This window comes from Monomorium pharaonis, chromosome 7, assembly GCF_013373865.1.
Source record: "Monomorium pharaonis isolate MP-MQ-018 chromosome 7, ASM1337386v2, whole genome shotgun sequence".
NCBI lineage: Eukaryota > Metazoa > Arthropoda > Insecta > Hymenoptera > Formicidae > Monomorium > Monomorium pharaonis.
Genome location: NC_050473.1, coordinates 12,218,596 through 12,245,275, shown reverse-complemented (window position 1 = coordinate 12,245,275; position 26,680 = coordinate 12,218,596). Strand labels below are relative to the sequence as shown.

The following is a 26,680-nucleotide window of genomic DNA, read 5'->3' as shown; positions in this document are numbered from 1 at the left end:
AGAGAAAGCGAAGCGCACTTTCCAACCTGGCGCGCTCGCTCGTTTGACAGCACTGCTCCAAAATAGCGTTGTTTTCAATTCGTAGCTCCCGGATGCGGAGGTCGATTTAAAAAAGTGGAGAGCCGTACGGCGATTCGGAGCAGAGATGCGTCGTGTGTTGGCAGTTTTGACAAATAGCTCGCGCTTCCTTGTGTTCCGGAGCTGAGCGTTTCGGAGCTATCTAGACAGTTAAATCGCGGAGAGAGGAGAACGAGACAGAGCGCGAGAGGAAAGAACGAAACGCTCGTCTCTAAAAGGCGAAAGCGGCGCACTTCAGGGTCCTCGATTTGAACACCACTGGCGCGACGAGACGCCAAGAATGCCGAGAGTAGGTGCCTCGATAGCGGCGTAACACTTAACGCCAACGGAGGGAAAGGCATACACGGGGCAAAGGCGCTTTTGCCTTTGGTCGTCTCGACGACGCTGGACGACGTCAGGCGAGAAGAAAGACGGAGGTGCGGACAGCGTCGCGCCTTGTCGCCGCCACTCGCGAGAGTAGACGCGCGACCGTCTCTCTCCCTCTTCCCCTCCGTCCGCCCCTCGTGCCGCATCGCGGCCGCGTGTCGCGGAGACGGAACACTCACCTCGGTAGCGGCGTCGCATCCCGCGAAGATCACCACGGCCGTGCTAACCAGAAGTATCCAGCGTATCCTTAGTCGCATCTTTCTCGTCCCGTGATCCCGATTGGGCCCGCTCGCCCGGCGCCCGTCCCGTATGCACGCGCACGAATTCACGGGTTACGGTGGAGGGCGACAGGCGCGAGACGACGACGTTCCGCGTAAGATGACGGCGCGAGGGCAGTATATCCGTAATAAACGTCGGGACGGACGAGCCACTCGAGAGGGAGAGGGGAGGAAAAAAAGATCTCTCCCGGAACAACAACCGCGCGACACACACCACACTGATGACTGATCGATGAATCGCGAGACACTGGGCGGCGCGACGATCGCCCGCTGCCGTCTCGACCAGACCGATCCGACCGCTGCGAGGCCGCCATGCTGCCTCGCTGCGCCGCGTCTGCGTGGTCCCTGCCAGTCTCCGCGAGTCTGCGCAACCACCGTTGGCGCCGATTACGAACCCTCATTTCCAAGAACAATTAGGATAAATTGCCGTCCTGAATAAAATGTTACGATTCTCGATAGATGAATAATAATTGAAGAATACTCCCGAATTAAGCGATCAATGCTGCACAAAAAATTGTTATGCTTCGAGACTGTTTAAATGTCCAAACAAAATTGCGCATTACATCAAACGAAAAACGAATCTTTTATTCAAAATTGATCGCACAGATCGCCTTTAAATGTGAACTGGACAAGTGTTGGGAAGCCTAGGTCTTTTTCTCGCTGGTGGATAAATCTCTCTCTAGACTCTTTAGAAATCTCAAATTCTCACTTATGCCGCGATTGTATTCTTCGATCTTGTTCCGCATGATTTGCACTTCCCTTTGCATATGCTTTACTTCGTCCTGCGTCTTCTCCTTGACAACTTTCAACAATTTCTTATCCTGATTAATAAAGCCTTACGTTGTGACTGTATTATTTAATTCTAAAATGACATTTGACAGAAATGTTTACGTCACCTGCTTGTAATAATATTCGGTTTCACACGCAAGATCGCCAAACGTATGATCCGTCTTCGAATCGTGCTTTTTCCTTTCGTTAAAATGTCTAAAGCTAAAAAGAGAGATTACTCTTGTGTTAAAAATATAACTAAAACATTAGAAAGAACTATAGAAATATTATTAAAAAATTAAGTACATTTCGAATTAAATACCTAGGCGTGCATTTCGTAAAGGTTTCTCTGAGAACAGGTCGAAGCATTGTGAGCAAAAGATAACAAAAATTTTTACGTAGGCTGGACGTTTTTACATACGCAAATTTAACTATTTGTTAAACGGACAATATTTTTGACAAGGTTATACGAAACGGACGAAACAAATTCGCATCGGAATCAAAATGCACAATATGTCCGAGACAAGATTAAGCAACAATGAAAAAACACGTTTTATTTCCCAGTATATCTTGCAGACACTTCAAGTACAAAGATACGATAGTCTCGTCAAAATAATATTTCGCCAATCCATACAAACTCAAGGAGATATCGTTCAATGCTTAAGTAACACATGTATAAGTGTATATATTAAAAGCCTTGTATTTAATGTCTATATAACGTAACAATTTATACGTAAGAAGACTTATGACACTCTATTATTCTACTATTTTCTTTACATCAAAATCAATAGCCGTTGAAATCAAGAGTATCACGCTAATATATAATTTTTTGTTCACTCTTTCTGATCCATTTCTGTAATCCGCTTTTTGTGACGGTTTATGGCCTCCTGATGACGCTTAATCTGTTCCTCGTGAAACGAGATCTCGTCGTGCAGGCCCTCTCTCATCTTTTTGATCTGTTCCTTTTGCTGAAATAAAATTTCAAGTTTGAGTAAAAAAAAAATCAAATTTTATTAATACAAAGAAAAATATGTACTGACCAGATTATAAAAGTATTGGTCTTCGTGAGCAGCTTCCATCTTTCCAAAGGAACCACCAGCATCGCGAATGGTACCACCGCTACCGCCTCCCTTGCCGGCACCAGACCCACGTTCTCCAGCCAGTCTGATTGCGTGACTGTAAACAAAGTACATTTCAAATAGAATGAGCTATTTGCATCCGCATCTATGGGAAGGAAGCTCTACTTGGAAATGCAACGAGATATTACTCGGGGGTTATGTTCATCGTACTCCTCGTCTAACCATTACATAATTTTGATATGGCATCTACTCGAGTCATGTCGCGAATCAATAAAGAAACTGAAACGGCATAACTTTACTATTTATATTAGTGAGATAAGATACGTTCCAAGGCTGAGAAAAGGCTAATATCAGAGTATTACTGTAAATAAAGGCGATACATCGGAATCTACGTTTGCAACGGGGCAATATGCCGGGTGCGAGAATGACGAGGAATGAAATTAAAAGCACGATCGCTCGGGCTCCTTAAAGCCGGCTTTTCCAGTACCTTGACACAAAGATGTTCCGCGTAAACTGCGTCGCAATAGCTCGTTGCATTTTTGCCGATCACGAAATACTCGGTACCAGAAAGCCAGCAAGTACTCTCAACAAGGCGACAGGGACGAGCTGCCGAGCGATATCCGAGCCATGAACGAAACACTATTCTTAGAACGTGAAACTCAGCGACCGGTGGCATCGTGGCGCTCATGTCGGGAATATCGCGGACTTCCGCAGGTTTAAACGCAATACTGCCTCCTCGGGGCGCGAGACTCAACTCCAATTAATTTAATTAATTATAGTAATGCATCGGTTGGTTGAAATAAGATTAAGATTATTATATTTATTTAAGCTTCAACGCGCGAAAGGGATCGCAGATAAGAATTATATATCGTCGCAAACAATTCTGCCGATCCAATTGAATCCAACCGGAGGATTTAATCAATTAACCAAAGTCGTGCGCGGTCCCGACCTGTAGTACTCGTTGACCTGATCCTGTATCAGCTGCTTCTTCAGCTCGGACGTCTTCAGCTCGTTAATGGCGGTCTGCTTCTGCAGCTCCGCGCGCTCCAGCTCGATATGCAGCATCCGCAGCCTGATCTCGTGCTCGCGCTGGGTAGACTTGAAGATCCACATCTCCCTCTGCACCGCGTCCGCATCCCTGTCGCCGGCGGACGGGCCGTCGTTGTTCCAGTTCAGGTTTGACGCCGGGAGCTCGTTCCCCGCGCCGTTGCGTTCGGTCGCTTGAAAGCAAAAACGTCCCGCTGAGAATTCGGAGGGCGCGCGCAAAGGGGTCGGGCATGCAAAGAGGCAAGGAAACGTGGAAGCTGTACCATCGTCGACGCGAGACGTCGACACGCTGTCGGGGCAAACGACAGTCTTGTGCTCGACGAGGTCCACGGGCTCGTTCTCGGCGGAATTGCATAGCCGGGAACGCTTGCTCGGATGCCGCGGGAGATCGTCCGACTTTTGCGACAGCTCGCCGTAACTGTTCTCGTCCTCGGTGTCGCTGCTCACCTCGATCTTAATCTCCCGTCTCGCCTCTAAATAATCATTTCTATAATGCCGCGCGATTTTTCGCCAAGTCGCCGACGTAAAGTTCGAGAAAAAAAAAACAAAAAAAAAAAACAAGAAAAAAGAAAAAAGGGAGGAGGAAAAAAAAGGAAACCGGCCAACCTGACGTCTCTGTAATGGGTAAGGTCAATTTATCCAGGATCGCTTGTATCGACATCCGATTCGCTGGGTTTTCGCTATCCTGACTGTCATCCGAACGATCGGCGGTCTCGCAATCGTTTTTCCGCACGCTCTCCATCAGCCGCCACACCTCGATCGACAGATTCGACGGACGGGACTTGGCGGCCACCTCTGGTCCCAGGGATCGCACCTGCGCATCAACGACGGCGGGCGACAGTTAGAAAGAGGAAGGATAAATCGGGATATTGAAATTCGCTCGCTCGCTCCTCTTTTTTTTTCGCGCACCTTTTCGGCGTACGTATACATCTCCATCCTCGCCTGGGCCTTCATCCTCCGCCACTGCTCCCTGATCCTGGTGATGTCCCGATCCGCGGAGAACCGGCCGCGGAACGCGGCGTAGATCTGCTGCCACGCGAGGGATTTCGTCGCGGACGCGGCCGCGTCGATCTTCTTGTTCTCGATCGCGGCCACGTGTTGCTTGATCAGGGCGAACAGGGCGCTCTTCTCCTCCGGGATCCAGTTCTGCGTCCTCTCTCTCTTCTTCAGCAGCACCGTGGCCGTCGTCGTCTCGCTCATCCCGCCGGACATATTCTCTCTCTCACTCTCTCTCACTCTCTTTCTCTCTCCCCCCTCCCCTCTCTTTCGCGCACAGTCCGCTTCTCTCTACCGCTCAACTTCGTTTCGCGGGCGCGCCGAGCTTTTGTCTAAATTGCATGCGTGCTAATCCGATCCGCGCGTATACGAAACATCTCTCGTGTCATTGATCCGTCGCTATTTTGCGTCCCTCTCCCCCTTCCCTCTCCCCGTTTGCTTGTTTAAGCGCGGCTTTAGAACAGTCAGCTGTTTAGTTGCTACCGGCGGCGCGGTCTGTCTGATGCCTCGGAAGTTAATCGCGTTTGTTATGTTTCCGCGTCAACTACGTCCACTCGGAGTCACGGTATTTACAAATATTCTCCCCTCCCTCGAGTTATCAGTGACCGCCCTTTGTTATTTTGATTTCTCGCGCGACGACGCCAGGTGTCCGAGCGATTCCCCTACGCGCTCGTACAATATTGTATTCCCGTATTTTAATCGGAACGAGATTTTACGAAACGCTATGCACTTTACGCGTGATAATTTCGGTCTCGAGGTATCCGAATAGGCGAGACAGACGCGTGAAACGAGGGACGCGGGGATGTCGAGGACAACGCAACGCGAGCAACGTCGGGTTGACACGGCGGGACGAACGACCGAGAGAAACCGTGAGCGCAGGCTGACTTAAACCTGAACTAAGGGACGACTAAACGTCGGCCATTTTGGCACGGTACTAGCTAGAACGCGCTCGATATTAATCCTCGGTTCGCCGGGTGGGGAGAAGAAGCTCTCCGCTGGAGGAGATGAGGAGGAGAGAGAAAGAGAGAGAGAGAGAGAGAGACGGAGGGAGAGAGGGAGTTTGCCCGCGACGTTCCGCGCAACGCAAACATTGTTCCATTTCGTTTCGCGAACCTGTCGTAGAGTCATATTGCGCCGATTCCAATATTTTCGTCATTTTGCTGCGAACGTGGACGGTTCTTCCCTCCCCACCTTTCGTCGAACGTGCCACCCTCTTTCCCCTCCGACTCTGTACTCCGCTAGTAATCGCTCGTAGTAGAGGAGGATTATCTCGAACTACGACCTTGTAAACCGAATTTAACGAGATGACGTCTAGACGAGAAACGAGAAACGAGAAAAATAAATATACAGGGTGTCCCGAAAGTTCTCGAAAATTTTAGCAAAATAGTTTTTTTTTTACATTTTTATCTCACTATTTATTTCACTATCAGACGCACTGTTCGAAATAATAATTTATAAATAACTTTTTTTTACTTAATTTTTGATATTTCTCTTCCTGAAAGCATTTTGATTCACAAATTTCGGAATATCTAGCATATGCAAATTTAAAAATATTAAAAATTAAATAATGTAATATGTGTAGTAAAATATTATAAATAAGCGTAGACAAATATTAAAATAAATGAAATAAATCAGGTTTTCACATCTGCTCGACCTTATATATATATGTGTGTGTGTGTGTGTGTGTGTGTGTGTGTGTGTGTGTGTGTGTGTGTGTGTGTGTGTGTGTGTGTGTGTGTGTGTGTGTGTGTGCGTGCGTGCGTGCGTGCGTGCGTGCGTGTGCGTGCGTGCGTGTGCTCACTCGCTATTCTCCTTTTGTTATCGGCGATGGGATTTGTCTCCTCGTGTTAACGACACGTATCGCGTAATAGAAGAATATAATAGCGTTACTTCTCATCATTTCTTTACATAAGTCTACCCAAGATCTATCTAATCTAAGAAAACTAACAGTGACTGTAATCACTGTTTACAATCTTCTTTATTCTTATTTTTTTTTTCTCATTTTACGATGTCGACTTGCGTAACGTACGATTAAATTAGTCTCCCGTGTGGAGATTAATTTGACTTAACATTCGCGCGAGCACGAAAAGTTTTAGCTCCTCGAGAACTGAACTTGGAAATTTACGATGTGGTTGCATTATGAAAATTTACTGCATAATCATATAAAACTCGTTTATTCTATACGATTTTTGAGGCTTATTGATGTATTGGAAAATGTTAGATTAATCGAATTTTTTTATATAATTCAGTTCAATTGTATTTAACGCTTAATAATTACTACCATTGCGCAATCTTGTCATATACGACAACAAACTTGTATTCTTTTGGTCTTTCTCTAGAATATTATATATATATATCATTTTTGTATGATTAATAAGAAATAAATGATTTTGTATTATCAATCCAAAAGATCTAAAGTAACGAGTTTCCATAATTATGATAATAGGAACATACGTCGCGATTGCGTTTCGCCAGTTAATAAGCGATCGGTCTTGATACTCTTCTTCTTCTCGTACCGAGATATGCAACGACGTTCATCAGAATCGTCAGAAGCAGCAGTCCAGTCATATCCCACCAAAAGTTCTGTTCGTTATATCCATACTCCGATAAAACCTCCGTTCCGTTCGACAGGCAAAGCGTGCTACGATTGAATGGACAATCTGAAAAGCGGGGAATCAGAATGTTAATAAAACTCAGTAGCCTAGAGATTTTATTGTCTCTTACCAATATCATTCACTTCCGACCAGTGTATTATCGATATTGCTTCGGTAGCGTAGTAAAAGATGGATGAATATTTGACGTACGCCAGATAGCTCGGCAAGGTCCTACGGGAATAGAGTCTTAATACATGCGATGGAATTCTATTCGTTGTAATATCGATAGTGATCGTACTTACCGCAGATTGTAAAACGTACCCGCCGTCAAGAGAAACAACAAATCGATCGGTATCATTATCGTGGTCACGGCGTCGACGTCGGCGATCCAGCTGGACATCATAAGGCCGTACGCGATGCTGGAAATCGCCGCCGCAGTCGTGCAAAGGCAATAGGAGCAGAATCCGAGCAGTGAAAATTCGAAATGCAGCACAAAGTACAGGGCGACCGTGAATAAAAACGCCTTGAACGTTGCCTTGGATATCTGAGGGAATTCCCATCGAAAAACCGTAATAACGTTGCGAACACGCCTGCTTTTCTAGCTTACGCTGAGTAATTACCAAGGCGAGAAAAGTGGCGAGGTAATAAGGTCCCGGTGAGTACACGGTACTCTCGCGCACGTAGAGAACAAGCTCGTTGGGTAGCTCGAAAATGACGGAGTAGGCGTTCATAAAAATTACCTCCGAGATCGTCAAGTACAACACTCCCCGAGCACTTTGTATTCCCTCCTGCGTCGACGAATTAGTACCGACGTAAAAACTAGTTATGAAGACGATGGACAGCTATACAAGAATACAAATCTCTGCAATTTCTGCCACATATTTTTAACAACATTTCGTTTCAAGAATGACTCCGATTAATCGAACTTATCAAGTGCTGTCTGTATTACGTTGTTAATATGTACAGAATTATGACCTTTTCTCATTATATTAAACGAATGACGAAGATTAGATTAGAAACAATTAATTATATACAGTTAAAAAGGTTAGCAATTCAACCAATTCTGTCGGTTGAATTAATTTAATCAAAAGTTTGTGATCGAAGTCACTCTATTCTCTTTCTATATTAATTATACCGCGCAGGAGAACCACGCGATCCAATTCTCGAGGGCCGTTCTCTTATCCCGTAGAAATATTCTCCATAGTAACCAGTAAAACTGCACGAACCGTCCCGATTTTCTGTAATAAAGATATACTAAACTCTTCGAACGTTATGGAGGAAAATTTATTCGAGAAATTTTGCTGTCGTTTTATTTCAATACTTTCGAGGGTTGGGATAGAAGATCGGGATACTTTCGACCGCTGGAATCTTTGATAGCGGTGACCGTGAGAACGCTCGGCACAACTCGATATTGCGATCTGCTCGATCGCAGCATGACAGAACGTTTACGTAATACTCGGACTCATCGTAGTTGATGGGACACTGATAATCCTGGCTAAGCATAAAAAAAAACATCGATTCGTTTCGTCATTTGACGACTCTAATTGCGAACGTCGAAATACCAGAGTTTTTACCTCTCAAAAAAATCCATGGCGTTCTTCAGAGTCCCGAAATATACCGATCTGCCATTAGTCATCAGTATTACATGGCTGAACATGTTGTATATCGTCATACCCGGTTGATGAATCGTGCAGAAGACGATGGTACCTCTCGAGGCGATTAATTTCAACGATTGCACGACACACGTTGCGGCGAAAGTGTCTAGACCTACGATCAAATTTATTTACATGTTGTACATATATTGCTTAATAAGGATTTAGGATTTAGGTCTCTAAGACATAGGATTTTAGAAACTTAGACTAGGCTAAAATCAGTAATTAGTTAAGCTATGGATGGAGTTTTGTTAAGCATGGTTAAGTTTTCAAGTGTAAACCAAGTCCCTCCTTGGCATTGTATACTTGCTCGAACTAAATAAATTCTATTCTATTTTATTCTATACATATATTGCTATTTTATGTATTAAAGTGTTTTTTCTATGTTTAATAAGAAATAAAAGAGTTCTCAATAAAATTCACAAAAATTATTACTATAGATTTACGTTCGGCATCCCGAAATTCAATTAACGACAATTATTAAAATCAAAGCGAACATTTCGTCTAATCCTTACCCGTAGTTGGCTCGTCTAAAAAAAATATCTTCGGCCTCGTCACCAATTCCGCCGCTAGCAACAAACGCTTCTTTTCACCGCCGGATAATTCAGATATAGCAATATCGATGCACTCGTACAATCCAAGATCTCGCAGAAATTCCTCTCCTAAAGATTTTCTTCGTAGCATGCTGCAACTACTTCCTATTTTCAAAGCGCACTAAAAAGAACAGCTTGCAACATCAAAAACAATCCGCCGCGTGTAAAAATTATAAATCAATAATTATCTGCACTATTTTACATTCTTATATTATTTCGATACCATGAACGACATGTGTTCTCTGGGCGTGAGCGCGGAAGGTAGAATATCAAATTGCGACATGTAGCTCGATATTGCTTCCATTGCATCTGGAGAAACGTCGTACCCGTTGATTTTTATTACACCCGACGTTAATTCGAGTCTTCTCGCTAAAGCGGCAAGAAACGTAGTTTTGCCGGCGCCACTAGAAAAACAAGTTTATACCCGTTCATGACCCGTGAATTTGTGCAATAATTATAAAAACTATAGATATATACAATATTGTACTTTATATACCTTGGTCCCAATATAGCAAACATGTTACCAATCTCAGCGTATCCGGATACTTTACACACAAAAAAAAAAACACTGTTACTAATAAATAGAAATGCTATTTACCATAGATAAATGCTTAAAAATCACTGCTTATTAAACGATAAACAACTAAACTCGGATATAAATTTGTTTTATTGTGCTTCAATAAAGGAAGAGAATTACCCCCTTTTAGTATATTCAATACTTTCACAGGTTTTCGACGCGAAAATTTACACCATAGTTCCCTCGAACACTCATCATCACCTTTGGTAGGCACAGTAACGATTAAATTTTCCCAAAAAAGCTGGGTTATTTGAGAAGTCATCTGAATCAAACGTGTTACCTCACCGTCGTTATTATCTATCTCACGTCTTCAGAAGCTCGCTGTAATATCGTGGAAATTTCATGAATATAAGACAAATGTCATCACTATATCTCCATTCTTTAACATTGTTATCTGAGGTCCTGTCATTGTTATCTAAAGTCACGTTGATGTTTAAGATAGGTTAGTGTGCTAAACTCTACTAATATCGTTTTCGCGATTTCTGACAAATATCACGAAAATTATGTCGATAATAATGATGCGTGTTTGTGTGTGAAGAAAAAAGAAGACAATGTGCTCTGATATAAACAAATTTAATATAATTAAACATTGTTTTGTAATTGTCTTTTATCTATATAAAAAGAGATAGTCTATATAAAAGTAGGCAGACATATTATTACTGTTAGAGTAATAACATGTTAATAGTAATGATATAGTTATTAGATAAATATTATGTTTCGGAAAAATAACATATCTAATATATGTATATATTATATATATCTACAATTTTTTCAATAACAATACGCCGCGTTACAAATTATATCATATAAAAGTGCAAACATACGAATATCGCTGAAAAGCTGAAGATCATTAATGTAAAATCTGAGTTATTTACAATATAATGTATACATCATATATACGTATATGCACAGCTCTCAATATATATCTTACTTATTAATACGCGTATACTTCTATACGTAGATCTATATATCAAGAACATTACATATCTTTTTTTCTCTCGACTCGGGAAGCGATACATTAAAGATTCTTACTTTTCATTTTTCACTCTGAATTTTAGTTCAAACTACCGGCCATTTCTTTGTCTAAATGCGTATTATGTAAAATGATCGTTTGACATTTTAATTCAGCTGTCTTGTGTAATTTGTTGCGATTGTGCGAACGAAGGCACAATGTTGTCGATAACTAAATTTAATCAGCAAAATGGACGTATCGATAGGAAATATATATTATTGTAAATCTAACAAGAAATCAATCAAAAGTATATTTCGATTTTATCGAATTCGTAGTATTTAATCATATATATGATTAATGTAATTTACAATTAACCTAATAAATAGTATCAGTACGCTCTTTACCACATAATACGCACAAGATTCTTACTATTAATGACAAAGTAGTTGCATAAATATTTACATAATGTGACAAACAGAAAACAGTGCTCTACAAATCTGTTCGAGTTACTTTAATATTTAATATACGTATTAAAAAATGCACATCGGTAATCTTATCAAAGCCATTATGTCATTTTAATGCATTTAAAAGCACTGTTTATAGGAATATTAAAAAATTTGTTTTTATACTATCCTTAAATTATAGCTTTTTTATGCGGCATTAAAAATATTATTTAAACTGACAAATCTAAATAATTTTCGCACATTAAAAGATTCTCGCTGGAAAATATGTAAATGCTTCTTGTTATAAAAAATGACAAAGCATAAAAAATTATGATTCTCTCATGGCATCTACGAATGTATGTGGAAGTTGACGAATGGAAAATCGTAACCGAGAATTTGAACTTGAATTTGTTTATTCGTCAGCAACTGCAGGATTTTTTGGAGCTTGTGGGCGATTGATTTAACGCAAATCTTTCGTTATCCATCTGTTGAACGCCATTGTCTCTTATAACCTGATCGTTTTGAAGTATCTGAAACAAAGATTTTGAATACATTTATTATTAAAAAATTATTAATTATCTTAACCGAATTAATATACGCGCTGAGATAGCAAGTGAAGCTATTATATAATTATTCAAATACAAGTTTGACATGCAGATGCCAAAGATGCTGATTAGTTTCACGCCAATGAATTAATTATGCATCATAAGTTGATCATTTCTAGTGTGAAAGACGTCAATGATTAATCCGTCGTACGTCACGACGCTTAAGGAGCAAGTATAGCAACAAGATGTAAGCGATTGTACAATGTAACGTCTCTACTTCTAATATCAATATCCATTTTATATCCGAGTTAAAATTATTTAATCGATTTAATTTTTAATAAATTTATTTGTCTACATCATGTCTACATTTACTGATTTAATGATTTAATATAAAAGAAAAGCAACGTGAAATATCCCTTACTTTACTGACGAGAAATCTAGCTGCTTCTTCGATATTAATGTTCTCCTTTGCTGAGGTTTCAAACCAACCAGCAAAGTTCTTCTCTTTACAGTATTCGTCCATCTTGCCGGGCGAGTTAACCAGACCTTCCTTCTGTTGATCACATTTATTCGCGAGCAGAACGCACGGTATCGGCGATCCGTCAGGAAGTTGCACTTTTGAATCCAAGTCCTGTTTCCATTTCACCACCGCGTCCAGCGTCGCGCTTCTCGTCACATCGAATACTATAAAAGCACCTACAGCTTCCTTGTAATAAACTCTGGTCATGTTCCCGAATCTTTCTTGACCTAATAGACCATTATTAAATTTAAAAGTTAAAATTATTAAATATTGCATGTAATTCTCTAATATTAAATAAAATACTGTATATTGAATAAAGTTAAATGAAATTAAAGCTAATTTATGTTATTTGCATAATAAATTCGCGCAGCTTTGATTAAAGAGAGTTCCTCCGATCAAGCCCGGCACGACAAGTGGCACAGGAGTTCAAGTCTAGTAAAGAAAAATATTCAAATGACCATTTTGTTGCCTTCTTTTTTTTTCCTATATATGGTCTAAAGTTAATAATGGTGAATATAAGAAAAAATTCGGCTATAAAGTACTACCTTCATTACTAAAATATTTTTTTTTTTAATTGAGAATAAACATTCTTCACTATTATACCACCCTTGGATAACTAAATACAACAATTTGAAATTCGTGTTATATCACTAGTACATATTTACCGCACTTACGTGCTATATTACTTCGATTATTGTAAACTTTTTTTTATCTTATCAATTATTTCACTCAAACGAGCAAGTGCATCGTTTCAAAAATTTAACAGTACTTTTCTGGACAGCTAAGCTGTATCGTTGTAAAGTTTCATTAACATCTGTTCATTACTTCTACGTTTAATACGACAATAAAAACTGAAAAATCCTGAAAATTCATCGATTCCCATCATAAGAGTCCATATTAATGAAATATTTAATATCTAAATAACTAGCTAGTTTAGCTTTCTGAAATTTTGATAGTCACACAATTTATATCACTAATTTAAACTTCTCTACAAAATTTCATAAAAATCTGTTCATTTTGATTTAGCAGCGGAACTCCCTTAAATAATTAATTAAACAACTTTTAAAGTATCTAAGATATTTCTCGAGTTTTTCAGTAAATAAAGAAAACAGTATCACGTATAAAAACATTAATTTATATTGATCTATATTGATTTATAGTGCACGAGTATTGCGTTCGATTATTAGCTCCAAAAAGAATAGTTGAAGTGTTGTATATTACTATTGACCTGCGATATCCCATAATTGCAGTCTGATGATGGTGTGCGGATCCCAGTTCAGTACTTTGAGCGCGAAGTCGACGCCAATCGTCGCGCGATAATGTTGGGAGAAGAATTGATGCACATATCGCTTGATGATAGACGTTTTCCCCGTCCCAAGCTCGCCGATTACTAATATTTTGTACAAGTGCTCCCGCTTCTCGCTTACTCCGAGGTTCGGTGCATTATTCGACGACTGAAACAATAAAGGAATACATAATAAACATTTAAACGCGAGACATTTTCTTCAAAAACAATTTTTTTTCGAGATACACACTCCAGATAACGCTGCTTTTTTCCTATTTTTTTATAGGTAATATATTAACTTAATAGCCAATAATATTAAATATGTTTTATTAATTAAAGGAGAAAATACATTATACACAATTACAAATACGTTGCATTATTACAAATAAGTTAACAATTATTAAGCATTATTATTAAACACTTATACATAAATATAGACGATGTAAATTAAGTAATTGTGTAGAAATGCAAATACTTGCGACGAACCCTGAGCCACTTCCATTCTTTCGGTTGCACCTTCCACTTGCCGAAATCGAACGTTTCTAAATTTCGCCAAATTTTTAATTCCACGTCCATCTTCACGCGCGACTTTCTAGATGCTTGTACACTTCTATAGATAATTACGCTTCGATGATAATTATGTTCGTTCTCGCGAATGATCTCGTTGCTGCAGCTCGCGCGAGTGAAATGAATTGAGACACTTGCACAAGCGAGAGAACTATCCCCGAGAACAGTTGTGTGGGGGGGGGACAACTCGCACAAGAACTATAAATAAAACAATAAGCCTTTCGCGTCTTAACGAATGTATTATCGGCAATTTGAATAATTGTTTCAAACTCGAAAAGTTATCGAGAGAATTGTAGATTGTCTTTTAAAATTTTTATTTTGATCATAGAAATCATTGAAATAAAGGATTACTTCCATTTAATTTTCCTAATTTTGATTAATTTTGTACATTATTTATGTACATTTTTTTTTTCTTAAGTGTAAACGCGACATCATAGAACACGCGTAATTGAAACCACGTAATTCGAAACTGTAACAGACGAGGGCACACGAGACCCAAGGAGACAAAAATACAAGTAGATCAGTATCAGAAAGATATCACAAGTACCACAGAAGGTGAATGGATTAATAGTAGAGCCTCTAATACATTCAATCTTCTCGCATCTAATATTAGAATATTAAATCGATACGTCAAGAACTTTTTCTATACGAATGAAATATAATATAAGCGAATGTATATATAGATGTCGTAAACTGTATTATCTTTAGGGTTTTCTAAAAGAAAAACATAAAGATAATTATAAATTCTTTCTCTCGTCAATTCTAGTTACACACACAGAGCTTCGGTTGATCATGGCTGCACGTATCAATGCGGAGTGAGTCAGACTATCGAACCCCAACACGAGGCTGTATCGCGCAATATTTCGCATATTTCATTGTACTTTGCAATTCAATATCGCTATTCAATGCCAGGAAACGTCCGACTTTAAAACGTCAACAGACGACAAAGCTCTACTGCTCCAACGCAATGCATCTCACCTCAGGGTCCTCCGTAGCTTCCAGCACGATGGAGTAAAGTCCGCGATAATTTCTGTCTTTATCGTTGTAATCTTCCGAGATATCCTCCTCGTCAAGGGTGTGGCCGAAAGTAGAGAAAGCGTCAAAAGTCCTCACGCTGATATGCCGCACCTTCTTCTTTTTTTCTTCTTCCCGCTGTTGAAGAAATTCGTTGCTGTTGGTGCTCGATAGATCGTCGTGTATGCTAAGGTCGATCGTCGTTTCATTCGAGCGCGTCGTGTCCCCGGACTTCGAATTGAAGAAGCGTCCCTGAAATATCGCTCGTTTCTCTTCCAGCAACGACAGCTTGCGGCGAACCTCAATGGGCGACGACGTCGACGTCGACGGCATGCATTCCGAGGAATCCGAATCGTATTTCGCCTTCACTTTGTTTCTTCTGATCGTTGAACTTTCTGCAAGGTTCGTCCCACTACGCTCCGGCCATCCCGACAACGCGTATGGGAGCGACGAGCTGCATCGCTGGTCGGAACGTGTGGAATCTCGAGTCTCTTGTTGCGAATGCCGTCGAGTGTCTAGAGAAATTTGAAATGAAGATGTGTGGCTGTTAACGTTTACGATCGGTCTTTCAAATTATCTTAAATAGTATTCAGCGCTTACAACACGTTGGCTACAGTGCTTTGCTGCGGTTGCCAACGATCGTGCAGTTCTAAGTGCAAACAGGTTGAGAATAAAATGGAATAAGCGATACAACATCGACATAAAGAAAAAGGAATAAAATTTAAAGAGGTGTAACTGCATTTCTGAGAAAATCCAGATATACGTAGTATATACGTTTTGAACAAAGGCGTACATATTTCTAAATTATACTTATTAACAATTTTAGATCTTCCAGGATTTACTTCTTAAAAAATATCAGTCAACTCTCTCTTAACGAGAGATTGCCGTTAAGAAACGAATATCGCGAAATCCGCCTTCGATTTCGTGCAGATATCTGTATCAACGATCCATGGCATCCGTACAAGGCTCACCCCGCTGAACGGTTTCCGCAAAGCTCTCGATGGTCGACGACGGTGATTTGCGTTGCACTACGTCGCTGGTCTTCTCGTGCAGCTTTTCTGGTTTCTTAAGCTCCTCCCTTGTCTCCTTTTCCCTTTCCAGGACGTCAACATTCTCCTTCTTCGCCGTGGAGTGAATATATGTATGAGCGGGCGAGTCTTGCGAGGACTGGCTTTGGGATCGGCTACTGTTGCCACCCTCCGGAGTATGTCGCGGCTCTTGCTGTTCCGACGACATGCGAAATTTATTCAAGCTCAGCTTACGCACCAGCGAGTGCGACTTCTTTTTCTTTTTCTTCAGGCTCACGCCCGAAAGCGCGTCGGTCATCAATTTCGACTCTTTCCCGTCCTCGAGCCGTTGCGAGTGCTGCTGAGATACCTCTGAAGCGGAAAAGAATCGCGAGTCAGGGAAAACAGCCGTTCGAGAATTATAGCTCTCGTATATAAACGAACAAGCAAAAAAAACGTTTTATTCCAATTTTACACAATTAATAATATTGAAAAAAAAAATGAAGGAAGCGAAAATTGAGACCCTAAAAACATATATGATTCATAATAAATGACCCATGCATATATTCTTCGTTGGTGATCAAACACGTCGGAATTAACCTTTATCATGTTGTTCTGCTTCAAAGGAGGAGGACACGTCGGTTCCACGTGCCTTCTTCTTGATTTTGAATAAGCTACCTTCGCGGAAGCTGCTCCTGAAAGCGCCGAATTTACCCCTTTTTCGCTCGTCCGCGCAAACGTTGGAGGAGAGGATCGCGACGCTGCCGCTGGTCAGGGTATCGAGACTGGAACTGCTGTCGTCTACGGAGATGTACTCGCCGGAGGTGCTGGCCACGGTCGACTTCCGCTTCTCCTCCTCCGACGAGGAACGCGCGACCACCGTGTCGGGCGAGCTGCCTCCCTCGTTCGTGCTCTCGTTGCGATCCATGAGGCTCGCGAGAGGAAGGGAAAACGCGGAGAATTCGATGTAAAACGGAAGCGAAAGACGAACGAATAAATGGATGAATAGAGGGAAAAAAAGATGACGCGAGCGCCGTACAACCAATTTTTTGACTTCACTATACGAACATCTCTCACTTTGCTGGCAAGACACTGTTTTGGCTTCCCAGCTCGCGCTGGAAACCTTACGACTCCGCACCGGGTTCGATCAGCCTCGAACAGAGATAATTCACTTAACCCTCTTTTCGTCTTCCTTACGCGCGCACAAGTTTTCTCCTCGCGAACTGTGACGCGACTGAGGAGAAAAAACCCAAGGACCGAAAAATTTTCGGCCGACAACGGATCGGATTCTTGACTTGGTCAAATATATAAACATTTATATTCCTCCAGAAATGTTTACAATGCATCGTAGGCACTACATTGGCACAGAAGAAATCACTACGTGGAAAAAATATTAATTAAAATATTAAATCTTAACAAACCCGATATTTGCGGTCAGAGTAGTAACAAGTAAAAAAAATTAAATAAAAAATTGAAAATTATTACAAAGCTACCGAAGAAACTGCGCTCAACGACGTCCTGAGCCGCACTAGATGTTAATATAAAAATATGAGGGGCTAATGGGGGGTGGGGCATGCAAGTATCTCCCACTACGGTCAGACTATGTACCGACCGGTCTCTCGTATTCTTTTCAGTATAAGAATACACTTGTGTGTATGTCGCATATGCATCTTTGTGCATATGCAGTTATCATATCATTGCCTTTAAAGCTATGTGCATATTTATATCTATATGCAATACATATTGTGGTCTTCGGATTCATGTGGATTTTGTCTACGTATGAGCGTTGCCTCACCACGGCGTTTCACTTCAAATGTTAAACTATATATCACCACCGTTTTTATAAAATTTACATATATTCATACATAACGTAAAGTTCACTATGAGTCGATGACAAGCGCAAATAACACGATGTAAGCGAATTATTTTAAATATTTGTACGCGCAAATATTATGTTGCATAGCGAAAGAATACACGCGAGTTTCATCATCTGTCGCAAATAATAGCAAAACGCATCCGTCAAAAAGATATATAAATTTTCATATTCGGTCGTTTGAGAGATCATTTAGATCTTCTCATAGCACCGAATAGAATTAACTTGCGGTACTTCCGTCCGAAAGGTTGAGGACCGTATCTTTCAGACTCCAATTCCTGATTTTAATGCGACGTGATGTGCATTGCCATGATTTATAAACAGCCCTACGTTATTCACGCGCCTCGCAGGCGCACTCAATTTTCTGATTAAGTCGGTTCTTTGCGCTATTATTCTAGTAATTAATTAGACGTGATGGATTAGCCATTGATAAAAGAGTAATGCGATAATATGGCACTAATGCGAAGATTAGAATCATTTTTTTTACTCGTAATCTTAATTGACTATGCGCGATTACGCGTGCGTTGTCAGTTCATTTCGTTTGTTCTCCTTTTGCGTCGTATGCAATGCGTGCGTCTCGATATTTCTCAATCGTTACGTCAAGATACGTGTACATACGAAAGATTTTAATTAAAATAACAGAAACAATGTATAAGCTTCATTGTTTACTTTTTACTTTAATCATTGTCGCAATACACAAGAAATAAACTGTATTTGGAATCAGAATTTATTATTATTATTATATAATAACAATAATATTAATTAATAATAATTTACTATTACCATTATTAATTATCTGAATTTCATATAACATATTATATATTATTGTATGTCATTAATTAAATGTCAATTAAGGAAATTGTTGTGACAGTTAATGTATATAAAACGTGCGTTCGTAAAATATTCCGAATAATTTCAAAAATATGATAAAGATTATATCAACCGTGATTTTCCTAGATTAATAATCATCGTCAAACATAGTTATTCTACCGAATCATTACTTGTGTTATTACATTGTTCAAATATACGCACAATGAATATGGGTTGGTTTCTTTCTATAGAAAGCGCGTACAAAGAAATACGTGTGGCAATTGTGGTAAGATTCACAAACCACCGGTATAGAATGTCACATAGGGGAGAGAAGTTGCAGGACATGTTGGTCAACAATCTCAGGTATTCATGACGTCCTTATATTTGCGAGAGACTTATAGCGTGCGAGTATAAAGACACGCAGGACTCTCTCGCTTGTGCGATTACTAGGAAAAAGTTAGAAAGTGAAGAAAAAGACAATTCGTCAATTTTTCTCCATTTTGTTACAATCTTTTCTTTCATGATCCCTACATTAATATTTATACAGTTGGTATAACGCTTAAAAAATGTTCAAGTTCAAAGTTCAACTTAATGATTAACAAAACGAAGAGTAATATAATCAAGATTTGGGTTTTGCAACTCTGTAAATACATAATTTTCATCTCAAAATGATACAAAATGGCCAAGTTCTTCTTTATTTTCTTTTATTTTTTGACTTTTCCTCGTACACTGCTGTAATTACAAATCTTTTTAAATATATCATCGAATTGAAAGATAAAATAAACTTAAATAAAAACTTAATGTAAATCAATATGATGTTGTGTATTCGTAAGAAATACAATTCTTTCCGTAGCACGCACACGATTCACGTAGACTCGTAAAGAATGCCAACAGGAAGAAGCCTGCTTCTTCACTTCCCATCGACGTAACGTATTACATCACGAGTAAAATCGACGTTCCGGTAGTTAGTGACGAATTATACATCTAATCTAATTGTAACGTTCTACACGCCATCAAAGACAGATCTCATGGCGTTCGAGCCAAGTAAGTCGGAGAAAGTATCTCTCGATAATTATACCAAATTACGGCGAAGAAGAAATGTAACCGTGACACAACGGGGGCAACGTTTTCGTGAGAAATCGCATTACGGGATGCGTCCGTCGAGGCGGCCACGGGTCGCGCAATCGACGGTGAAAGGTGTTTTTAATAAACGCGGTTTAACAGCTAGTTCACGCGGATTCATTCGAAGTGCGTATATGACATGCGAGAGAAACCAGCAGAGAACCCACCTTTCTCGCGGCTCTGGTTGCTTCTTGCTTGCAGCTCTCGCTGAAATTCATGTTAAGATCGAGGTACAGGTGATTATTGTTTAACAGAAGCGCGGGCGGTTCCATGGGCGGTGGATACGCTTCCTTTTTGTGCCTCAGGCGCCTCTCGGTTCTCTCCTGCCTCGTGCGCAGCACAAGCACTACGTTTCGGTCCAGCATGTCGTGACTCGATCCGGGGAATCTCAACTCCGGTGAGTCGGGACCAGGCTTTTACCCTATTCGTAACACGCGCGACGCCCGATCGAATCTTTTCCGTAACACTGCACTACCTAGGACCTAATCACTGTGCAGCTTAACTATTCTGACGGAGTAACATATGAATTACTGAGGCCACATATCGAGATCTCGCGTGGCGGAAAGAGAGAAGTGACCACGAGGAGAACGTCTTGCGTTTTACGCTATCGCGGTGACATATCTCGTGTATGTCGTCGTGCCCCAATTTGTAATCGTGACCCGCTCAATGATAATACGATTATACGATCGCTAATTCTAGCTTTTCTTCGGTTTCTTTTATTTTTCGCCGGTTTGAAGCAGAACGCCGGAAACTCGTCGTAATTTCGCGATGATGCAACGATCGAGGAAGAATTCGTAAATCGTCAGCCGTAAGGGAACGATAGTAACGGACAGTATGCGCGGGATGAGTGCAAAGTCTCAGCATTTATTGGTTCGGATTAGCCCGGACGTTATCGTCTGCCATGTTATCAGAACGAGCGAGGCGCCTACAAAAAAATGTTAGGCGCCTCGCGAGCGTGATCGTTTTTCGATGCGCGTATACAAAGTGAAGCGCGGAGAAGAGGAGGAGGAAAAAGGCGCCGTCGTAAAGACGACAACGACGAAGAGAGAGAGAGAGCCGCGGCACGCGGCTGGACCATAGTTCACCGAGAGTTCACCGACCTTCGAAAACCCTATTCATCTAGAAACAGCGTCTAGAAAGCGTCTGCGTTGTGTTTTTATGCCCGCTCAGAGTTTGCAGTGAAGCGAGCCAACACATTGAAACGGCTCTAAAATTATTGTGTCATGATCAACAGGACGCCATTTTTCGTTTTATCTCGCATTTAGCAAAAAATTTATTATGATCTACCGCGGGCGTGGAAAACACCGCGTTGCGTGTGCGTTATCGATCGCCCTGTTCGCTGCATCGCGTCAGGTGGACCGCGTGCCAAGCATCTTGGACGAGTAGAAGAAAATCCGTTATAATGGCCAGAGAGATTGAAAGTTGTAATTGAAAAATATAATTAAAAAACTGCCATCGCGTTATCGCTGTCGCGTCGTTTAGTTTATCGAAGATTACAAGTTTCGCCATCCTATCCAAGAATTAAGCGTCAAAACTACGTCAGTGGGATTATTTTCGTATCTTGTTGCAAGAGCAGAAAGGAAGCACGAGAGGCGATCATGCAACGGGAATAAACGCGCGATCCTGTTGGTTACACCCGGTTACAATTGGCGTAAAACGAGCCTGGGATACGCTCGTGTTTCGCGGTTTCGTCGTCGTGATTTTTTTCCGGCATTTTTCCTCGCCATATAAAGCCTCGTAATCGAATTACACCGATCTCACGACACGATTACGTATTCGATTGGTGCGCGTTCTTCGGCAGCCTTTCCCGGCTCGATATCGAAGGGAGAAATATAATATATCGGCGAGACAAGTGATACATCGCGTACGATACCACAGAATTCACTATATTGCGTATTGAAACAATCTAATGAACGTACATGTGTTATATTACGACAAAGCGCGGATTAATTTACGATTTTACATTTCGACGATTAGTCTTACAATAATTATACGCGACGCAACGGAGATGAACCAATTTGATATCGATCGCTATAAATAAACGTGGAAATGTTGCGAAAACGCGAAGGAGAAGAATGAAACGATGTCAAGCGATATCTATTCCGGAATAGATGGGAAATCGTACACATTACGTCAACCGGAATTAGAAACACAACAAACCCCATTTAGACGAGCACAAATGAATGCAGTATGATAACTGATTATAAGAATGAGATAAACATTATACAATGGCTTGCGCGCTTCCCCGGCTGGCGCCACACAACGTGATACAGAGAATTCGTTTGTTTCAAGACGAATGATGATTAGGAAACAAATACTTTGATTTATGTTCATTAATTTCGTTTAAAAGAGAAAAGAACATGAGAATTAAGATAATTTGTTCGGGAAAAATTCGAATTGTATATAAGCTTAAAAAGAAAGAAAACCGATTAAATTGTTGACTCGCTGACCATTGTGACATTTTTAATCTTTATTACCAGTCGACAGATATAGATGCGGTAATAATAGCTGCCAAAAAGACAAAGTGATGCAACTGTAGTATAATGTGTTAAAATATCCCACGTGTTACTATGACGATTATTAATGAAATAATTTATATCCATTATGAAGCAAATGGCAATTTTCTCTATTTTCGTTCCCCTAATACAGGATTGATGAATAATTATACGATATTATTTTAAATATAAATATAAAACTAAATAATATAAAAGAGAGAGAGAGAGAGAGAGACAGAAAGAATAAAAATTATAATTCTATATTAATCAATAATTAATTTTTTTGGCAAAATTTGAAAAGAATATTATGTCAATTTAATAAATGAATAACATCTACTATTGATATCCGAGCTATAAAGATGTAGTTAATTTAGTCCCATGAACAAATCTTTTTTTTATCTCGATATGTTAATTTCAGAAATCAGCGTGACCTTTCACCGCCGTTTAACGAGTATGTTGTCTTGTACCAGCGTGATAAGGATCGTCGCAGCGCGTTTTGCTTGACTAATTACATGGTAGAAACTCGTTTTAAATGAAAGAAGTCGATATTACGAAGAGACGAAAATACGATCCGAAACGATAAAACTACGAAAGAGTGAAAAGAAAAAGAAACAACATCCTTCTTAAGAACGGTAATCAAAAAAACCATTAATTAAATGTAATCACTTGTTTTACAAACAATATATCGAGACGATGAAGAATTTTTTTTAACTTACGATGATGAAGCATTCGACTAAATGTTATAATACGGCTTACAAAGTTCCAGAGAGAATTGCGTGAATCGTCAAATGCGCTTATCTGTCAGATTATCAGCAAATTACAACGAGCGTTTTATTCAAAGGGCACATTCGCCACCATAATATAGCGATGTAATTGCTAATTAAGATTAACAACATAAACAGATCCCTGAAACAAAAATGAATATTGCATCTTGCTTAAAAGTTGAGCTACTTAACATGACTAGTGCATTTATCAAACGTAACTTATCGAGAAAAGAAAGCGATTACATAAAATAAAACTACTCACTTTACATTACAAATTTTCTCGAGGATCGAAAACAAGTTGATGTTTACTAACCCGATGAAAACATACCTACAGATTGAAAGTAAGTAAAAATAAGATATACACAAAGTATCTTTCGATTATATTGAGATCGCAATCTTGGACGGAAAACGATCTTAATCGCGATATCAATGTTACGCGTGAATCTACCAATCTTTCGTGAAACAATGACACACCGAGAACGCAGTAGCGGAGTTCAATATTAAAGAGACGATAACGATAAGCGACAATGTATTGACGTATTGACGAAATATCTATAAAGCTTGTTTTCTTAAGAGGTATCTCAATGATTCATTCAAGTAATTCAGTTTCACGCAACTTTTAATACGAAGATGAAGTGCTCCTCGATGAATTCAAATTTTAATACAAAATCAATTATATTCAAATTTACATACACCGGTACGGCGTGTGAAAAGTAACTTGAGCAATGTTATCTAAAATGTTATCTAAGAATCGAAAACGTGCAGATCAATGTCGGAGATGCTCAAAGATACTCCAGTTGCACGTAACATGTTCATATATATGGAAGGTATCTTGCATTTTACATGTGCGGTTTTACGACCGACCCCTTTCGCAAACATGCGGTCACCTTTGTCGATACGTGAAACGGCTTCTTTTCGACTAGACTGCTCGTAGTAAAATAGCCGTGACAAAATTGTGTTACATACTTTTCAAGAATAAAAAGAAAATAATTTAAATGTAAAAAAAGTAATCAAGTTTGTATTATCCGTAATGAATTTAATTAAAGACGCACAAAACTGTCTTAATGCATGTTTGGCACAAAAGATTGATACTTTCTCCTCACCATTAACTTCAAGTTTGAAAAATGATACATTAATAAAATAGGCGATAAAGGTACTTAATATTTTACGATGATCGATGGGCTGCGCCATTGAGAGGCTGCACGTGGTTGTGGCATATTTTTAGAAATAATTCGATTTCGGACACTTCTTCTCAGCATCCATAAAATAATTACATCAGATCCAATAGAGGTCGTATCGTAAAATATGCGAAACTCGATTTGTTCATACTAAGGTTTGATTTGAGAAAAAGTTCGCGTAAGATCTTCACACTCGTGAAAAGACGCTAAATTAGATTAAGCTAATATTAAATAACGTGTATGTATATATATATATATATAAAATTAATATAATGTATATATTAATTATACTAATTCTATATTTAATTAGTACATATAATTAATCCCTGCGAAAATAAAGCGCTAGACAGCAAACACGCAAGGTCTAAAAGAATCTGCATAGATTCACATTTTATTTTTCGAGTGCAAAAAGATTACTACCGAATATCCTGATATCACAACCTCGGCAGTTTGGTAGTCAATTGCCAACAGATTAGATAAATTGAAGTCTTACGGAGATTATCGCTGCTCAACGCCTGGTCACGATAAATTTTCCGGCGATAATCGTGGGTAAGCATTTTCACTTTGCCTCCCAAGTACATAGCAGGGAGAGATAATTAAAGCACGTGTCGAGCGCAGTCGGTGCAACGAAATCTTTCCATTGCTTTTATTAAATCTCCTCAAAAAGCAAGAGAATATGACCGCGCTTCGTCGATTCGTATCCGATCAATCGAGATCTCACGAGCATTTGATAGAAGCAAAAATCACGCGGACACAGGACAAAGAATATATTTAATTTTATCGTCGTTAAACACGTCTATGCGCTTCTATCGAAGGCATTGACGCATCGCGGATAACCGCCAAGATAACATAAACTTTATCACGCTTAATCCATATCAAATAATTTACTGTAGACGTGTTCGAATAAACATGGAAAGTTGCCATTTTACGAAAAATATATTTGATATACACGGAGAGAATTTTCTCTTAAAAATTACTCTGAAAATCGTGGTAATTGTGAGACAACGTAAACCTTGAAAAATTTTACCATACTTTTAATAAAATTTACTAAAATTTACTAAAATTTTAATAAAGTTTGGCAAAATTTTAGTAAATTTTGCTAGAAGTATAGTAAAATTTACAAAATTTTGCCAAATTTTATTAAAATTTTAGTAAATTTTGTCAAAAGTATAGTAAAATTCTTCAAGGTTTACGTTGTCCTACAATTACCACGATTTTCAGGGTAATTTTTCAGAGAAAATTCTTTCCGTATACCAATAGGATTGTTGACGTTTTATTTATTTTTACGATACATGGAATAGGAGGACTTTTCGCACCTCAACCGCGTGTTTCGTCCTTGCGTTCCGTCGAGTACGCTTCTTCTCGAATAATAATTTAATTCACCGTGAAACATAAACTTTCCGCCGCATCGAACACTCGCCTCGCAATCTCTCCGCATTGACGTTCGGTTTCTATCTAATCGAGCGAAAAGCTCGAAATGAAAGGAAAAAAAAAAACAAAAAAGAAAGATACGTTTGCGAATAATCGCCAGTGATCCGGATTATTTAAAGTGCGCAGCTTCGAAAGGTTTCGCGCAGATATTCGCACGTGGGGCAACCGACCGCTCGGAATCGATCGCGGATAAATGTTTACGAATGCCGAAGGGGTAAAACTCCGTTTTGGGGACAGGAGGAGGGTCCTCTGCAACCGGGACGGACGGTGCGGCGTCGCGTTGCGGAACGTGCGAGCCGATCGTTCAAAATCGGCGCGCCTAGCAGACGGCGGACGGCGCCGGTACGCGCGACATTTCGTACACGCGTGAATAAATCGGGAAAAAAAACGATCGAATCGACGTCGACACTCACCATTTGAGGGGCGGGATAGCTCTGTTGGGATCCCCGGTACTCCTGCAGTTGAACGGACTCGTATCGCTGTTTCTTCTTCCGATGCGTGCGGGAACGTCTTACGACCGATATCACCACAGCTGGGCCCATCCGGCCATCTTGCCATATAAAACGTGTACTACGTCGCGCTGGCGTGTTACGCTGCCGAACTCCCCCTCCCCCATCATCCCCCTTTGTCGCCGCGTCGCGATGGC

General features: G+C 40.1%; 4 protein-coding genes across 11 annotated transcripts in view; all 4 read right to left on the bottom strand.

The window, feature by feature from the left end:
- LOC105835287 (syndecan) overlaps positions 1-986 on the bottom strand; it is a 72,976-nt gene extending 71,990 nt beyond the window's left edge. Inside the window, exon 1 of the mRNA XM_012678410.3 lies at positions 624-986. Within this exon, the coding sequence (XP_012533864.1) occupies positions 624-701 (78 nt within the window). The 5' untranslated portion in view covers positions 702-986. The remainder of the gene's footprint in view (positions 1-623) is intronic.
- A 1,032-nt stretch (positions 987-2,018) lies between these two features.
- Positions 2,019-4,963, bottom strand: LOC105835285. Of its 2 annotated transcripts, XM_028195204.2 has the most exons (6): positions 4,526-4,963; positions 4,223-4,430; positions 3,880-4,089; positions 3,519-3,789; positions 2,531-2,666; positions 2,019-2,458 (listed from the first exon to the last, which is right to left on the bottom strand). In XM_028195204.2, the coding sequence occupies exons 1-6, from the start codon at positions 4,826-4,828 to the stop codon at positions 2,324-2,326; spliced, it is 1,263 nt and encodes a 420-aa protein (XP_028051005.2). In that variant the 5' UTR covers positions 4,829-4,963; the 3' UTR covers positions 2,019-2,323. The 2 variants fall into 2 exon arrangements, with proteins under 2 accessions (XP_028051005.2, XP_028051004.2); XM_028195203.2 differs by having other exon boundaries at positions 3,519-4,089.
- Positions 4,964-5,583: 620 nt separating this feature from the next.
- On the bottom strand, positions 5,584-10,488 carry LOC105835284 (protein brown). Of its 3 annotated transcripts, none has more exons than XM_012678406.3 (12): positions 10,149-10,488; positions 9,948-9,996; positions 9,675-9,855; positions 9,374-9,572; positions 8,781-8,973; positions 8,528-8,701; positions 8,342-8,444; positions 7,827-8,048; positions 7,509-7,750; positions 7,337-7,437; positions 7,067-7,272; positions 5,584-5,923 (listed from the first exon to the last, which is right to left on the bottom strand). In XM_012678406.3, exons 1-11 carry the CDS (start codon positions 10,288-10,290, stop codon positions 7,088-7,090), a joined length of 1,791 nt encoding a protein of 596 aa, XP_012533860.2. In that variant the 5' UTR covers positions 10,291-10,488; the 3' UTR covers positions 5,584-5,923; positions 7,067-7,087. The 3 variants fall into 3 exon arrangements, with proteins under 3 accessions (XP_012533860.2, XP_012533859.2, XP_012533857.2); XM_012678405.3 differs by lacking the exon at positions 5,584-5,923 and adding an exon at positions 6,076-6,947; XM_012678403.3 differs by lacking the exon at positions 5,584-5,923 and having other exon boundaries at positions 6,076-7,272.
- Positions 10,489-10,585: 97 nt separating this feature from the next.
- On the bottom strand, positions 10,586-26,620 carry LOC105835286 (ras-related protein Rab-32). Of its 5 annotated transcripts, none has more exons than XM_036290265.1 (6): positions 16,962-18,969; positions 16,317-16,733; positions 15,319-15,869; positions 13,717-13,942; positions 12,390-12,715; positions 10,586-11,953 (listed from the first exon to the last, which is right to left on the bottom strand). In XM_036290265.1, exons 1-6 carry the CDS (start codon positions 17,287-17,289, stop codon positions 11,843-11,845), a joined length of 1,959 nt encoding a protein of 652 aa, XP_036146158.1. In that variant the 5' UTR covers positions 17,290-18,969; the 3' UTR covers positions 10,586-11,842. The 5 variants fall into 5 exon arrangements, with proteins under 5 accessions (XP_036146158.1, XP_012533863.1, XP_036146160.1 ...); XM_012678409.3 differs by having other exon boundaries at positions 16,326-16,733; positions 16,962-18,967; XM_036290267.1 differs by lacking the exons at positions 15,319-15,869; positions 16,317-16,733; positions 16,962-18,969 and adding an exon at positions 26,448-26,620.
- Positions 26,621-26,680: the final 60 nt, after the last annotated feature.